Genomic DNA, 16,924 nt, shown 5'->3' with positions numbered 1-16,924 from the left:
ACAATCATTCAGTCTTAAGCGTGGTAATTAGTTTTGCCTACCCTTTATGTTTTAGAAACCTAGGCCTCACCTTTGGCTTCCCTGTGGTGCGTCCAGAATTGGCGTAGACGCAGAGTGCCCTCTGTGGCTGGTCCTGTCCTTGGGTCCGCCGTTTTCTTTCCTCCATGTGGCTGGATGTGGTTTACATTTGGCAGCAAAGTTTTCCCTGTGCTTTTAATTAGGATGCAGTACAGGTGATTCATCATCTAAAACATGTGGTCAGTAGGGATGAGCTTCGAGTTCGAGTCAAACTCATGTTCGGCTCGAACATCGGCTGTTCGCAAGTTCGCCGAACAGCGAGCAATTCGAATGCCGCAGGAACACCCTTTAAAAGTCTATGGGAGAAATCAAAAGTGCTAATTTTAAAGGCTTATATTTATGGTATTGTCATAAAAAGTGTTTGGGGACCTGGGTCCTGCCCCAGGGGACATGGATCAATGCAAAAAAAAGTTTTAAAAACGCAGTTTTTTCGGGAGCAGTGATTTTAACTGCTTCAGCCCCGGAAGATTTTACCCCCTTCCTGACCAGAGCATTTTTTGCGATTCGGCACTGCGTCGCTTTAACGGACAATTGCACGGTCCTGCGACGTGGCTCCCAAACAAAATTGATGTCCTTTTTTTCCCACAAATAGAGCTTTCTTTTGGTGGTATTTGATCGCCTCTGCGATTTAAATTTTTTGCACTATAAACACATTTGCTATAATAAATATCCCCCAAAAATATATAAAAAACATTTTTTTTCCTCAGTTTAGGCCGATCCTATTCTTCTACATATTTTTGGTAAAAGAAAAAAAAAAAAAAAAAAAAATCGCAATAAGCGTTTGATTGGTTTGCGCAAAAGTTATAGCGTTTACTAAATAGGGGATAGTTTTATGGCATTTTTATTAATTCTTTTTTACTAGTAATGGCGGTGATCAGCGATTTTTATTGTGACTTTGAAGCTATGGCGGACATGTCAGACATTTTTGACACATTTTTGGGACCATTGCGTAAATGACACTGGCAGTGAAGGGGTTAACCACTAGGGGGCGGGGAGGGGTTAAGTGTGTCCTAAGGGAGTGATTACTAACTGTAGGGGGAGGGACTGCATGTGTCATTACTCTGATCACAGCTCCCGATGACAGGGAGCTGTGATCAGTGACACTTGTTACTAGGCAGAACGGGGAGATGCTGTTTACATCAGCATCTCCCCGTTCATCCTCTCCGTGAGGCGATCACGGGTATCCCCGCGGCGATCGAGTCCGCGGGACCCGCGACCCGACTTACGGAGCTCCCAGCTGGCGTGCACGCAATGACACGGTGGGGAATTCAAATGGACGTACAGGTACGCCTATTTGCCCAGCCGTGCCATTCTGCCGACGTACATCGGCGGGCGCCGGTCGGGAACCGGTTAATAATGCTTAAAGTGAAACAATAAAAGTGTAATATCCCTTTAAATTTCGTACCTGGGGGGTGTCTATAGTATGCCTGTAAAGGGGCGCATGTTTCCCGTGTCTGACAGCAAAATGACATTTCAAAGGAAAAAAAGTCATTTAAACTACTCGTGGCTATTAATGAATTGCCGGTCCGACAATACACATAAAAGTTCATTGATAAAAACGGCATGGGAATTCTCCACAGGGGAACCCCAAACCAAAATTAAAAAAAAAAAAAAAAAATGATGTGGGGGGTCCCCCTAAATTCCATACCAGGCCCTTCAGGATGGATATTAAGGGGAACCCCGGCCAAAATAAAAAAAAAAAAATGCTGTGGGGTCCCCCTCAAAATCTATACCAGACCCTTCAGGTCTGGTATGGATTTTAAGGGGAACCCCGCGCCAAAATTAAAAAAAAAAAAAAAAAACGGCGTGGGGTCCCCCCAAAAATCTATACCAGACCCTTATCCGAGCACGCAACCTGGCAGGCCGCAGGAAAAGAGGGGGGGACGAGAGAGTGGCCCCCCCCTCCTGAACCGTACCAGGCCACATGCCCTCAACATTAAGAGGGTGCTTTGGGGTAGCCCCCAAAAACACCTTGTCCCCATGTTGATGAGGACAAGGGCCTCATCCCCACAACCCTGGCCGGTGGTTGTGGGAGTCTGCGGGCGGGGGGCTTATCGGAATCTGGAAGCCCCCTTTAACAAGGGGAACCCCAGATCCCGGCCCTCCCCTCTGTGTGAAATGGTAAGGGGGTACTTGTACCCCTACTATTTCACTAAAAAAAGTGTCAAAAATTTTAAAAATGACAAGAGACAGTTTTTGACAATTCCTTTATTTAAATGCTTCTTCTTTCCTCTTTCTTTTATCTTCTTCTTCTTCTGGTTCTTCCTCCGGCATCTTCTTCCCTTCTTCTCCGGGCCGCTCCACATCCATGATAGCATGGAGGGAGGCTCCCGCTGTGTGATGCTTCTCCTCTTCTGACGGTTCTTAAATAATGAGGGGCGGGGCCACCCGGTGACCCCGCCCCCCTCTGACGCACGGTGACTTGACGGAACTTCCCTGTGGCGCCACAGGGAAGTCCCGTCAAGTCCCCGCACGTCAGAGGGGGGGCGGGGTCACCAGGTGGCCCCTCCCCCCAATATTTATGAAACCGTCAGAAGAGGAGAAGCGTCACACAGCAGGAGCCTCCCTCCATGCCATCATGGATGCGGAGCGGCCCGAAAAGAAGATGAAGAGAACATGATGCAGAGAAGAAGAAGAGAGAAGCGTCACACAGCGGGAGCCTCCCTCCATGCCATCATGGATGCAGAGCGGCCCGAGGAGAAAAAGGGAAGAAGACGCCGACGCAGCGGAGGAAGATGCCGGACGAGAACACCGGAGGAAGAACCAGAAAAAGAAGATAGAAAGAAGAAGAAGCTTTTAAATAAAGGATTTGTCAAAAACCGTCTCGACATTAACATTTTTGACACTTTTTTAGTGAAATGGTACGGGTACAAGTACCCCCTTACCATTTCACACAGGGGGGGGGCCCGGGAGGGCCGGGGGTCCCCTTGTTAAAGGGGGCTTCCAGATTCCGATAAGCCCCCCGCCCACAGACCCCCACAACCACGGCCAGGGTTGTGGGGATGAGGCCCTTGTCCTCATCAACATGGGGACAAGGTGTTTTGGGGGGCTACCCCAAAGCACCCTCCCAATGTTGAGGGCATGTGGCCTGGTACGGTTCGGGGGGGGGCCGCTCTCTCATCCCCCCCTCTTTTCCTGCGGCCTGCCAGGTTGCATGCTCGGATAAGGGTCTGGTATGGATTTTTAGGGGGACCCCACGCCATTTTTTTTTAAAATTTTGGCACGGGGTTCCCCTTAAAATCCATACCAGTCCTGAAGGGTCTGATATAGATTTTGAGGGGGACCCCATGCCATTTTTTTTTTTAATTTTGGCTGGGGTTCCCCTTAATATTCATACCAGACCTGAAGGGCCTGGTATGGAATTTAGGGGGACCCCCCACGTCATTTTTGTTTTAAATTTTGGTTCGGGGTTCCCCTGTGGGGAATTCCCATGCCGTTTTTATCAATGAACTTTTATGTGTATTGTCGGACCGGCAATTCATTAATAGCCGCGAGTAGTTTAAATGACTTTTTTTCCTTTGAAATGTCATTTTGCTGTCAGACTGTTCTAAACACGGGAAACATGCGCCCCTTTACAGGCATACTATAGACACCCCCCAGGTACGAAGTTTAAAGGGATATTACACTTTTTATTGTTTCACTTTAAGCATTATTAAAATCACTGCTCCTGAAAAAACGGCCGTTTTTAAAACTTTTTTTTGCATTGATCCATGTCCCCTAGGGCAGGACCCAGGTCCCCAAACACTTTTTATGACAATAACTTGCATATAAGCCTTTAAAATTAGCACTTTTGATTATTCATGTTCGTGTCCCATAGACTTTAATGGTGTTTGCATGTTCGAACAAATTTTTTGCCTGTTTGCAAGTTCTGGTGCCAACCGAACAGAGGGGTGTTCGGCTCATCCCTAGTGGTCAGTGTCCACATACAATACTGTTGTACTTTTTTTTTTAAATTATGTACAATAATGGATGCTTACTGTTCTTTGTTTTTCAACAATTATAGATAACTTATTTTCATTACTGAAACACCCCTGAAGAAGAGGTTCATCATTACAAACTTGAAACGCATCGGGCATTCTCTGTCTTATCTAAATATCGACAGAGTCCAGTGGTTGTTTGTATAATGTTTTGATATTGCACCGCAGCTGTACATGCATCCAATTTTGCTTGCATCATGCTATATTTCATGATTGTAACTTTACAAATAAAATATGAATATGTTTTCAATACTGTGTAATTACTAAGGAGTTTCTGCCTTTCAAAGTCCCATAGAGGAATCTTTTTTGTACTGGTTCTAGTGACAACCAAGTATTCCCCTCACTTTGGAGGGATTTCCTATCATTTCCTGTTTTGACACTAGGACAAGAAGTGAAGAGACATTTTCTCAATGGGACATAGATAAAGACATAAAAAAATAACTAACTTGGGATTATAACCCACCTTACTCTTTCCAAAATTAAAGAAAACTTTTTTTTCCCCCCTTTAGTTTGATTTTACATGTTATTTTTGTCAGTAGATATAAAAGCTTGCACATTATCATTTTGCATTCAACTTTAGAACCAGCACGTAGAGCTGTAGTACCTTTTCCATATATAGCATTGTATCTTCGCTGACACGAGGCTGAAAGAAACTGGCTATTTTATAGGTTTTAATGAGTCTGTGGAGTAGTGACTTTTTGAAAATGCTTATTTGTAAAATAAAGAATTTATTCTTATTTTAAAAAAAGATAAATACAAATAGTATAACCCTCAAAAACAAAATCTAAAGTAAAACTGGCCCAAAATGAATGGGTGGGAAGTAAGCAAAATCTATGGTCTCTCAAACTGCAGAATTTCTATTATATCACCAGAGCTTGATTTACATCAGTGGGGATTAGAGAAAGGAAACATTTGTGCCCTCTATACTGGTCTCACTTAAAAGTAAATAACTTCTCTAGTGCACCTGTTATGAGCTATTGTTGCAGGAACCTTAAAAGCTACAGTTAGTTAAAAAAAAAAATATATATATATATATATTATATACACACACACGCCATAACTATAGCCTCTATGAATTAAAGGACTGGTAAAGAGCTGAAAGGTAGCCCCTCCTAATAGATCTGAACTACAGCGGCCAGCGAAAAAGTAATTTTTGGTGTAGCTTTCACTTCCATATTTTTGCAGAAACTGTAATGCAAAACCACCATAAGAATGCAAAGTAGGAAGCAGGGCCTGTCTATTTAATTAGTAGGCTGTCTAATGGGTGGACCTGCTGGATCACTCCCATGGCTCTGCTGTCTACACAACTATGTGCAGTGCAGTTATTATATCACTTCTGCTCTCATAGGATAATGTCTGGGTTTGCAAAGACGTTTGGTGCACAAAAAGTGGATTTCTATTTTCTATGGCTTTTAAGGAATATATTTGCATTAAGGTTTTCAAGCTTGGCTTTAACAGTTTTGCATATTTCTTGAGAACTCTGATTTCTATACTTGAGTTCCCAGACTCAATTTTCTATAGCATTCTTTACAAGGGATTCTCACTGTTGCCATTTAATCTATTATATTGGAAACTGAAAAAGTGTAGATTTTGAAGATGGCCAGGAGCAGAGCCAGCAACTGCAACTATGACAGACAATTTGACATGGGCAACCTCAGGAGGTATACACAGAGGGTAACTCAGGACACTAGCATTTATTCAAAATGGAAATATATTTCTTGCTTGTATTGACCCTTAACCGTACAAATCTTCTTTAAAATAATTCACAGATTGATTTGACAATATTGCTCATGTGAAGCCAAACAATATAAATGCCCGTGTCCATTTTATGCTGTTAGTGCTTCAGCAGAAATGACAAGTCTTAGCATTTTAATCAAATCCTAGAGCACCAACTGATTATAGACCAACGCTAATAGAACATCTTCCACTGGCAGCCCATTGTTGCCGTAATTAGTTTAATGTGTTTCCAAAGCAAGTTTAGATACCAGTTCATTATTTCAACATCATGCCACATATAGGACTCTTAATGCAGAAAAATTCATGCAGAACATGGAGACTGTGGAATGGTGTTGATGTAGTTTTTTTTCCTAATCCTGGATGCTTTAAAGTCATATTCATCATTGTTTATGAACAATGAGCCATAAAAATCCTAATTAAAGATGTAATTACACTGAATAAATTCTTAGCTGAAAATGAATTATAGATTTGTTGGAGGCACAGTTAATATATCAATGGGATAAACCACCCCAGTCTTCATCCATCATTTTAAGATAGACTCTGCAAAGCATTTAAATACAGCTTTAACTCTTTCCTAGTTAGGCTGCCTTGAAACATCAGGCTCTAGGTAAGTTTGCGCAGACATGTATTTTTGTACTAATAGAATAATTAAAACATATATAGAAAATAACATGAGACAGCATAACCAGAAAAATGATGAGGGGGTTATGAAACCAAAAAGCACTCCCTAAAATACTGAAGCATACTATGAACATCGTAAAGTAAACTGTCCTGGAAAAAGTCTTTGAGGCTGCCGTTGACATTTTCTGCTAATGCTAGCTGCTCAAGTGTTATGCTGACCCTCTGCCTTTAATACTTTTTGTCACTAATCCAGAAAAAAGTATACAGATATGGGCTTTAAACTTTAGCGGTATGTCTAGACGTTACCCTTATGCCCCCAAACCAACCTCTCCCACTTTAGAGAATGTCTCAGCATTTTTTATTGTATTTCTCTTTTATTCTGGTACTGTATAAAGAAACAACTATTATCCCCTGTGCATCATCCGCAAGTTTGTAAAATTCTTTCAGAGGAAGCTGGTGAGAGCTTTGTTTTTATTGATGCAGGCATTCCCCCAGAATTACATCTGCTGAGAGTCCTTTCCATAAACATATGTAGCAAGGTCCCAGGCCTCCTTTGATATGAAGAGAACCTCCAGGGACAGGGATAGCTGACATCCTTCTGTATGTAGTGGGTTGTGAGGCATGGTGGGTGCAGAGTAGTTAAAGTTATTGGGTGCCAGACACTTGAATGCAAAAGAAAGTTTATTTCTCTTAAACTTTTTTTGGGGGAGAGAGGGTTAGGGCCAGGATACCCTTAGGTAGTTGCAAGATTAATTGGCAGACTCCGAGACTTCAATAGGAGTACAGCCATGCAGGGAAAGGTATCCAGCAAGACGCCACATCTGCATGTGCAGGAATGCTGTCTCCTATGGCAACAGTCTAACTGTTCCTAACACAAAGCGTAACAGTTCTTTCACTTTTACTACAATCGCTCCTTGTAGTTCTTCAGCCCACTGAGCTCCCGGTCTCTCACTAGACCCGCTGATTCACTGCCACTGAATCCCTTGTGCACCTCCAATCTTCACAGTAGTATCTTCCTCAAGCGTCACCCCAGTTTCTGTGCTGGGTCCCTAGCTTGGCATTCAAGATACCTCTCAAGCTTTACCCCACTGGCCTGCTCGGTCCCTGGCTTGACACACAAGACTGCTCTGCAAGCGTCACCTCCGCTGGCCGGGTCCCTGGCTTGATGCCCACTGAAGTTTCCCAAAATTCCACCATCCCCGGTTGGTGAGAATGCTGCTCCGGTACTTGCTTCAGTTATTCACTGTGGTCCCTGGTAATTAGGCGGATAGTCCCTTACTGGCGACAGCTTCCCCTCTACCTCCGACCACGACAGGTTCTCTGGCCGGCAGAACCAGCACTTTTGGTTGGACTACAAGCCACAGTCCCAACCCTGCGCTGCTCTCTTGCTTCTGGATAGACAGCCTAGCAGCCAGATGTGCCTGCAATAGGCCCCTTCGGCCTAGCAGCCCGGGCAGTACGCACGTCCACCCAGACAGCCGTCCAGGTGGCACAAAACCTAGATCACCTGACTCCACTCGAATATATAGGCTCTCCCAGCAGGCCAAGGAATTCAAGAAAACCCCTGCCCATTGGCTGAGATACCCCATATACCCATAACCTAACCTTGCATTGCCCATCTCATATCTAGTACCACCAAGTACCTGGCCACCTAGTGGTAGAAGAGAAAAGGGCAGCAAAGCCAAAACTTGGGGAGAAATCAATAGATCTCTAATAATCAACCAGGATAATTATTCCTGGCAAAGTAAATTTGTGAGGAGCAACCCTGCCTAAACTCCAGGGTGCTACACATACATGTTTGGGTTTCTCTCCTGGGAGTCAAGGCAGCTACATTACTTAACTGGGAAATAAATCAATGTATGCATTTGGAAGGGGACGGTGAGAAGTGGGGGATAGGTGGGCTACTGTAGCACAGAAAGCAGGGCTAGCTACACTGCTTGAGAGTTTAGCCTAGCAAAGGCATGGTCTTGTCAGCTCTAAACAGGACACTGGGGGCACATCGAATTTCTGGGAAATGTAAATTTTTTTTTGTACGATTATGTAAGGGATACAAAATTAGGAAATTTTAGGAAATGCATTTTTAGAATTTTTGCCCCAACTTACACTTTTAGACCGACCTTCCTGATTCAGATACTAGGTCCAGGTTAATGACTCAAAGTGCTGAAGCCAGAGCATCAGCATAAAAGCCATACTGTCACATACCTGATGCTAGAGCCTGATATGCAGAGGACGGCCTCTCTTACACCTCTGACTCGAGGCCCCCTGGTAGAGCAGACAGGAGGAGCAGGAGTGCCAGGTGGACCGCAGACAGTGAAGCCGGGACAGCTGCAGAAGGGATGGTAGTTCAGTAGGATTCTTCAAGCAGAAGAGAAGGCAGGTACAGGCAGGCCGGGTCATACACTGGAGGGCACGTCAGGAGCAGATGCGAAGGCAGAAGCGTAGTCAGGATACAGGCCGGATCGGCGACGGGCTGGCAGCAAGGTAGCAGAGGGAGCAGGCAGATGCGGAGTCAAACAAGCCGAGTCAGGTACAGGCAGGAAGCAGGAACGTCAGAGGCAAGCCGGGTCGGATAACAGGAACAGGTATCAGATACAAGGCAACGGGAACGCTGTAGAGCAGACAGCACTGAGTCTGGAAACTGGCTGAGATTAAATAGCCTGTTTGGGCGGCAAAAGCTTTCACAGGGTGCGTGTGCACCAATGGCATTCTGACAGGGGCAAAGGTAACAGGTCATCTTCTTCGGCAGCCATCTTAGGTGCTGGCATGCCCTTCCTGACATTGCCCCCCCTAATGGGCAGCCTCCGGACGCCAAATCTGGCCACTTTGTCAGGTTCCTGAAAGCTTGGATAAGTTCTTGGGCATGAATGTTGCCTTCTGGCTCCCAAGAATTGTCCTCAGGGCCATATCCTCTCCACTTAATCAAGAACTTTCCTACAAACTTGGGACCCAATTTCCCCGAAGGACAGGCTAACTTCAGGTTTGTCATATCCAACCAGACTTGGTCACCTGGATTTAAGATCAGTTCTCCCCTTCTCGTCTTGTCGAAGGTCTCCTTGTTATTGGCTTGGGTCTTGGTCATCGTTTCCTGTAATAGTTTATTGTTGTTATTAAAGAAGTCCATTGTTTCAAGGACAGCAAGTACAGGACATTCCGGAATCATATTGAACAGGAAGGAGGGATGAAAACCGTAGTTAGCGAAAGAAGGAGTTTGTTTTCTGGCTGAATGAACAGAATTATTGTAAGAAAACTCAGCCAGGGGGAAGTAGGGACACCCAGTCATTTTGTGAAAAAGAAGAGAAGCAGCGCAGACATTGTTCAAATGTTTGGTTGGTTCTTTCTGTCCATTTATTTGTGGGTGAGGCTGAAGAAATGAAAGTTCAATTCCAAGAGATTCGCATAAAAATTTCCAGAATCTGGAGGTGAACTGGACCCCTCTGTCAGAGACGATATTTGGCGGAACCCCGTGAAGTCTTATAACTTTCTTGATAAAGATCCGTGCAGAGGGAGTACCCTTCATAGGGAGGAAATTAGCCATTTTAGATAGTCGGTCAACAATTACGAAAATAGTACTGTAGCCCTCAGATGGAGGCAGTTCCACGATAAAGTCAATTGAGATCATTCTCCAAGGTCTATTTGGGACAGGCAATGGTTTCAACAAACCCCAAGCCTTGGACTTGTTGCGGATATAAGTAGAGCAGGACTCTACGTACCTCCTACAGTCTTCCTCCACTCCAGGCCACCAAAATGTTCGCTGTACTAGTACAGAGGTCTTTCTAATACCAAAATGCCCTGCAAGCATGTGATCATGGCACAGTCCCAAGGTTGAAGTTCGCAGACCCTCAAGTACAAAGATCTTATCTCCGTACCAGAGTAGCTCCTCTCTTGCCAGTAAGGTGGATATGATCAGGCCCAGGAATTGGATGCTCTGGCATTCAAACTCACTCTTCAGGTTTGGCGTAGAATCCTTGTTGTTGAAGACTACTCAGCACACTCTTGACATGTCTGCAATGGTTGTCTAGACAGGGAGAAAAGATTAGTATAACATCAAGGTATACAATAACAAACAAGTCCAGAAAGTCTCAGAAGACATCGTTAATGAAGTGCTGAAAGGTGCATTGCAAAGTCCGAAGGGCATTACAAGATACTCGAAATGCCCAAACCGCCTCGAAGATCCAGTTTTGTGAATACGGTGGCGGTGCCAAGTCTCTGGAAAAGTTTGGGAACTAGTGGAAGAGAGTAACGGTTTTTAACTGTAACTATATTGAGCTCACAGTAGTCCACACAGGGCCGTAATGAATGGTCTTTCTTTTCTACAAAGAAGATTTCTGCCCGGTTGGGGATGTGGAAGGGCGAATGAACCCTTTCTTGATATTATCATCGATGTAGTCTTTTAGGGCTACAAGCTCACATTCGGATAGTGGGAAATTTCTTCCGAAAGGAACTTCGACTCCTGGAAGGAGTTCAATCAGAAAGCCGTAAGTCCGATGAGGGGGAAGAGTCTCTGCCCCTTTCTTGCTGAAAAGATCTAGGAAGTCATGATAAGCTGTGGGTACGAGCTGACGAGTCTCAGAGTCCGTATCAAGGCATAGCAGAGAGGGCACACTACAAGGGGTTTGTAAGCAGTACTGGATACAGTAGGGGGAGAGAAACATAATTCCCTCCGTGGCCCGGTCAATGTGATGATTGTGGGCCTTCAGCCAAGGCATGCCAAGGATGACCAGAAACAGAGGAGAGGCAATGGCGTCCAGACAAAGCAGTTCCTGATGATTCTTGGTAATGGTAGCAAGCAGAGGAATGGTTTCATAAGTAACTGCCCAAAATTTAATGATGTACCCATCGGCCAAGTGAACAGAGAGCTTCTGTGTCTTGAGTTATAGTGAAATATGATGTTTTGCAGCAAAGGTCAAGTCCACGAAACAGCTGCAGGCCTGGAGTCAGTTATGGCAGAAGTCTAAATAGTACCTTCTGGCAGCTGTAATTAAATGGGGAGAGTAAGATGAGCAGAGTTGTTCAGCACATTCAGGGTTGAAGAAGGAGGGGTAGCTGAAAGACTCTTATGGGGTTTAACTGGGCAAGACCTCACGTGGTGTCCTGATCCCCCACAGTACAAGTTCTGCTGGCGGCAAAGCTGTCGTTCTTCAACAGAGAGGGAAGGATGAAGTAGGCCGAGCTGCATAGGTTCTGGAGCATCAGGAATGGGTGTGGTAGGAACTGGTGGAGCAGTGTTGAAAGAGCTGGGTACCCGGGGTAGAATCCATACTGGGCGAGATGGACCCGTAGTTCTCTCCAATCTTCGTTCTCTCAAACGACGGTCGATTTGAATGGATAAGTCAATTAGAACTTCCAGAGTAGAGGGCACTCCTACTCAAGCTAACTCGTCCTTAAGTGGGTAGGAGAGGCCCATACGGAATTGGTAGCGCAGATCGGCGTCGTTCCAGTTAGTGGCAAAGGCCCATCGTCTAAATTCTGAAACATAATCTTCCACCGCTCCATGACCTTGTTAAAGTGAGTGAAGAGCCGCCTCTGCAGAAGCCGTTTGCTGGGGATCTTCGTACAAATGGGCCATAGCACTGAAGAACGAGGCTAAGTCCGATAAACATTTGGCCTTCTGCTCCAGGAGACAGTGGGCCCAGGACTGTGGTTCACATTGGAGAAGGAAATAACGAAGTCGACCTTTGCAGCCTCCAGAGAAAAGGTGCGTGGCTGAAGAGCGAAGTAGAGTTTGCATGCGTTTCGGAACGCTCTGAACTTGCTGTGATCTCCCAGGAATCTGTCCGGGGTCGGTACTCTGGGCTTGGGTGGAAGCATGACCACTGCAGGAGCGGGAGAGGTTCCTTGTAAAGAGGAAGATGCTTGTGGCGGTCCCTGGGTGGCTGTAGAGTCAGACAGGGTCTGTAAGCGTCCTTCCAGCTGGGTATAACCCTCTTGCAAGGCCTTAACAGCCTGTGTCAAGCCGGTCAGATGCTGACAAAGTTCCTCCATGGGAGAGGGTCCCCGCACAGGCTCAGACATGGCTGTCTGCTACTGTCACGTACCTGACAGTAGAGCCTGATATGCAGAGGACGGCCTCTCTTACACCTCTGACTCAAGGCCCCTTGGTAAAGCAGACAGGAGGTGCAGGAGCGCAGAGTCGGACAAGTGCCAGGTGGATCGCAGACAGTGAAGCCGGGACAGCTGCAGGAGGGATGGTAGTACAGTAGGATTCTTCAATCAGAAGAGAAGGCAGGTACAGGCAGGCCAGGTCATCCACTGGAGGGCACGTCAGGAGCAGATGCGAAGGCAGAAGCGTAGTCAGGATACAGGCCGGATCGGTGATGGGCTGGCAGCAAGGTAGCAGAGGGAGCAGGCAGATGCGGACTCAAACAAGCTGGGTCAGGTACAGGCAGGAAGCAGGAACGTCAGAGGCAAGCCAGGTTGGTTAACAGGAACAGGTATCAGATACAAGGCAACGGGAATGCTGTAGAGCAGACAGCACTGAGTCTGGAAACTGGCTGAGTTTAAATAGCCTGTTTGGGCGGCAAAAGCTGTCACAGGGTGTGTGCGCACCAATGGCATTTTGACAGGGGCAGAGGTAACAGGTCATCTTCTTCGGCAGCCGTTTTGGGTGCTGGCATGCCCTTCCTGACATATACAACTACATTTCAGGTGGTTTTCAACTATGGCAGCTTCCATATTTCTCTAAAGAAAGGTTTCTATTCGAATATAAATATTCTTATGTCAGATATAAAGGTGGTTTCCTCATAAGGAAAGCAAGCAGAGCAATGTGAATCAGTACTTTATATCCACTGGCCAAACTATGCATCAGGAATACCAAAGTGAGCTTAAAATTTTCTTGCAGGATTACAAATGTATACTGAAAGCAACAAATAAAGTGTATTTGTCTTTGTGGCTTAATATTACCCCCATTAAGCACAGGAAACTTAATCAAAATTCTGAATTTAAGTGCAGAGATAAAGAAAGAGCACGATTTTTACACCATTTAACATGGTCTGAACAAATTATGCCTGCACGGATTGGATGTCTACCTCAAGAGGATCTCTTCTTCCTAGAGCAGCAATTTTTATTTTTAATTTTGCACTGCATGCTGTATTTAACTGATTAACAATTGGGTACAACAGAGCAGGAGAGTGAAGTGTGCCCAGTAAAATAGAACAATCTACTCCACCAGTAATTCAGAGCAGCAGACACCATTTTTGCATTGCACATATCCTCTTCAAACAGCATATTTTAAGCAGGTAAATGGTTTTCTAAAAGGAATATCAGTTTAGTGATATACATCACTGCAGAATCCCTAATAAGAAAGCCCACACACTAAGGAGTTTAACCTCGGCTCCCCAACTCATCAATGACATCCAGTAAATCAGATTCAACATAGATCCCACGTTTAAGGCTTGTGGGGTTTATAGGGTAGAAATTCCCATGTGATGTCAGCAACCTACTAACAAAATAGAATACTACACTATTAGGCATTATCTTAAAAAGCCAATAAAGTTTGTGATTATGGTGGTGAAGTCAGGCCATTGGATTCTTGTCCTATAAGCTGCAGTGGCCTTCAAAGAAAGATCCCCATTGGATCCAGATGGCTGACCAGTGGTCCATTTATCATGTTTTCTACCTGAATTTATCTTATAAAACAAAATTAACTTTGTGAATATATCCACGGGAACAAGCACTTACCGGGACCTATGCAGAAACCCGCTATGATTCCAATGACACAAACCACACTAACATACCGCATCCAAGCGATTCTTGCCTGAAAGTGAATATGAACAAATCACCTATTATCAGAGGATCATTGCCTTCAAGTATTGAAGTATACAAAGAAAGATATAGCTATATTTCTCAGCTGCAGCCATAGCCAAACTGTCATTCCCCAATCAGTGCAGGTTACAACAAAATCAGTTCTAAGAAAAAAAGCATAGAATCTAAACTTTGCTATAGGAACAGAGGTGCGTTAATAAGGATTTCTCAAACCTGCCCTTAGGCTTCACCAACAGATATTTTGTAGATTTCCTCTTAACAGATAAATGAATCACTTACTTAAAGTATCATAGTTCAAAGACTAAAAAAAGCCAAACTTCAATAATGTTTTGAAGTTACCATCTCAAAAAAGGTAAAAATAAAATTGTTTGGTGGAACATGGTTTTCATCTTCATCTTTACGCTTGAGATTGTTACCTCAATAACATTTTTAAGGTTTGGCTTGTAGTGTTTCCTATTTTTTGTGATTTGAGTTAAATAAAGCTGGTTCCGAATTGTTGCACAGTGAGTATTTTCACTGGTGCAACAGTGCAATATCTCAATTCTGGTCCACAAGTGCCCACAACAGGTTATTTTGTCAGGTCTCCTATCAGATGAACCAGCTGGACTAACCCTTGAGCTAGTGCTATGTACTCAATCACTCTGGAAAATGAATGAAAATAAAATATGTCCTGTTAAGGGTCCTGCAGTGGAGGACCACACTGGAAGAGTGAACTGTGCATATACAGTCCCAAACATCCTTTGTCTATATACTGGATAAAAACTTCTGTTAGCAGGGTAGGAGGAGCATTGACTATACTTATCTTATTAGTTGCAGATGTACTGATGCAGAATGGGCACTCTCTTTTAAAGCTCATCCATCCCTAGCCTCAGTGTGCCTTGTGCAGCTATGGCATTGTATTATATTAATGTGATATTATGGATAGTAAGTATTCATCAACTCCAACTGTGGTGGCGGAGGAAGGAAGGGGGTGGTCCAAAATTGTAGGCCTAGGGGGACCGAAATTAGAGTCAGGCCCCACTAGTATAGAGCTTCCTATGCCCTTCTCCATATCCTAAGCATGCAAGTCAGATGTTCTGTATGCATATCTATGTATGGTTCCACCACAATGCTGAAGCCTGAGAACTGTTGGATCTTGCCTGTATGCTTGAGTGCTTTTGGTGGAATTCACACCATAAATGCAGGAAGGATGATTTTTATAACTTTAAATATTTTTGTTACTTTTTGCTACCTACCTGAAATACTAGAGCCAACGTTATACCAGCACAACAAAATCCCATGAAACTAAATCCACCAATTATAAGAGGTCGTCTGCCCAGCTTCTCCACTGTAAAACACTGCAAAAAAAAACAAAAAACAAACCATTTAAAAAATTACATTTTTCAATGTGACATTTTGCAAAAGAATTACAAACAAGGACATTATTCATTATTTGGCAGTGATAACAGTGCTAAGGGAAATATAAACCAGGCTGAACCTGGTTTAATAGTAGATTAGAGTAGATTGTTCTTGTATCCAGAATCTCAGCCCTATAACATCTTTGCTTACAGGGTATCCGAAAGCTTGAAGTGATATACATATCTAAAACTGATCATACAGCCTACAGGCTGAATAAAAAAAATAAATAAAAAAAATCCTCTATTCACAGCACAGATGGACATATCTTCTGTTGTGGCCATTTTATTTTGACTGCTGGCCTACAGCTCTCAAAATACCCAAACAATTGCATCTGATTGGGTGTTGGCACTGTTCCCCCAACAAATTTTCCAACAGGCTCCTTTGATTTATAAATCAAAGGATATCGGGCAAGAGACAATCAATAGGGCTGGCCACTGAATTGCATTCCACTGAGCCAAAATAACATCACCTAAGTCCCGCCTATATGCATTTTATCACTAACCGGGCAGCTTTAAGAAACATGTGGGACTTCCAGCGATGTCATTACTGCTCGGTGGAACGCATTTTATGTTTTTTGGGCAATTTTAATAATCTGAATACTGGTGGATGGCCAATCCTGTGTCCTTCTGAGGGTGTCTTAGAGGAGGAAAATGATAATTTAGAGAACTGGTAGACCCACTTATTAAACATAAGAGGGTCTATAACTGGTGAGTGGGCACACCTAAAGTGGCACTTTGCCACATAGCAAGGATAATTTGCCACAAATTTGTGGCAGTGTTGAATTGTAAGTCTGTTAACTTACTGCACATTTTCACTGGCTAGTTGTACACTTGCAGAGCACTTGAAGCAAAAATTCTAGTTGACACTTTTCCAATTTGTAGCAAATTTGTATGGCAAGTCTCTAGAAAAAGCAAAAGTTGCAGTGGTGAGTCTAGAGCAAGAGCAAGTCACAGCGACCCCTGTGGTGGGATGACTATTGCACAATATAACAACCAGTACTTGCAGCAGACTTGCAGAATGTTTAAAAAAAATTGATCTGGAGTCATGCAACGTGGACTTGCTGCAATTGTGCAACAAACTTGTGAAGCCTGGCAGGTCTAACAATAGAATTGCAGCTCAATTGCTTGCTATCTGGGTTGGAGCAGGAGTTGACATTGAAGGTGGTGAAGAATTATTTATCCTGACTGGTTTAAGTTTGTTGGAGGACTATATTGGGCTCACAGGTTTTGAAGAAATTGAGGCACCGGACTTTGTGTGCACATTATATATTTTATATAATTTGGTCTATTGAGAATGTGTCACATTCTTGGATTTTAAAGATTGCTTTGCATTTTTGTTTTTATTTCAGCACC

General features: G+C 44.0%; 1 protein-coding gene across 2 annotated transcripts in view; it reads right to left on the bottom strand.

Moving 5' to 3' along the window:
- The window catches only part of LOC141105945 (solute carrier family 2, facilitated glucose transporter member 9-like), a 106,118-nt gene that overhangs the window by 15,868 nt on the left and 73,326 nt on the right, over window positions 1-16,924 (bottom strand). For both annotated transcript variants that reach the window (XM_073596179.1, XM_073596180.1), the window contains 2 exons: window positions 15,410-15,511; window positions 14,091-14,166 (listed from right to left, as the gene is read on the bottom strand). In XM_073596179.1, coding sequence (XP_073452280.1) covers window positions 14,091-14,166; window positions 15,410-15,511 — 178 coding nt within the window. The remainder of the gene's footprint in view (window positions 1-14,090; window positions 14,167-15,409; window positions 15,512-16,924) is intronic.

Source organism: Aquarana catesbeiana, linkage group LG08 (genome assembly GCF_042186555.1).
Source record: "Aquarana catesbeiana isolate 2022-GZ linkage group LG08, ASM4218655v1, whole genome shotgun sequence".
In the NCBI taxonomy this organism is placed as follows: Eukaryota; Metazoa; Chordata; class Amphibia; order Anura; family Ranidae; genus Aquarana; species Aquarana catesbeiana.
Note: the sequence above shows the minus strand (reverse complement) of the source record. Positions and strands in the feature narration are given on the sequence as shown.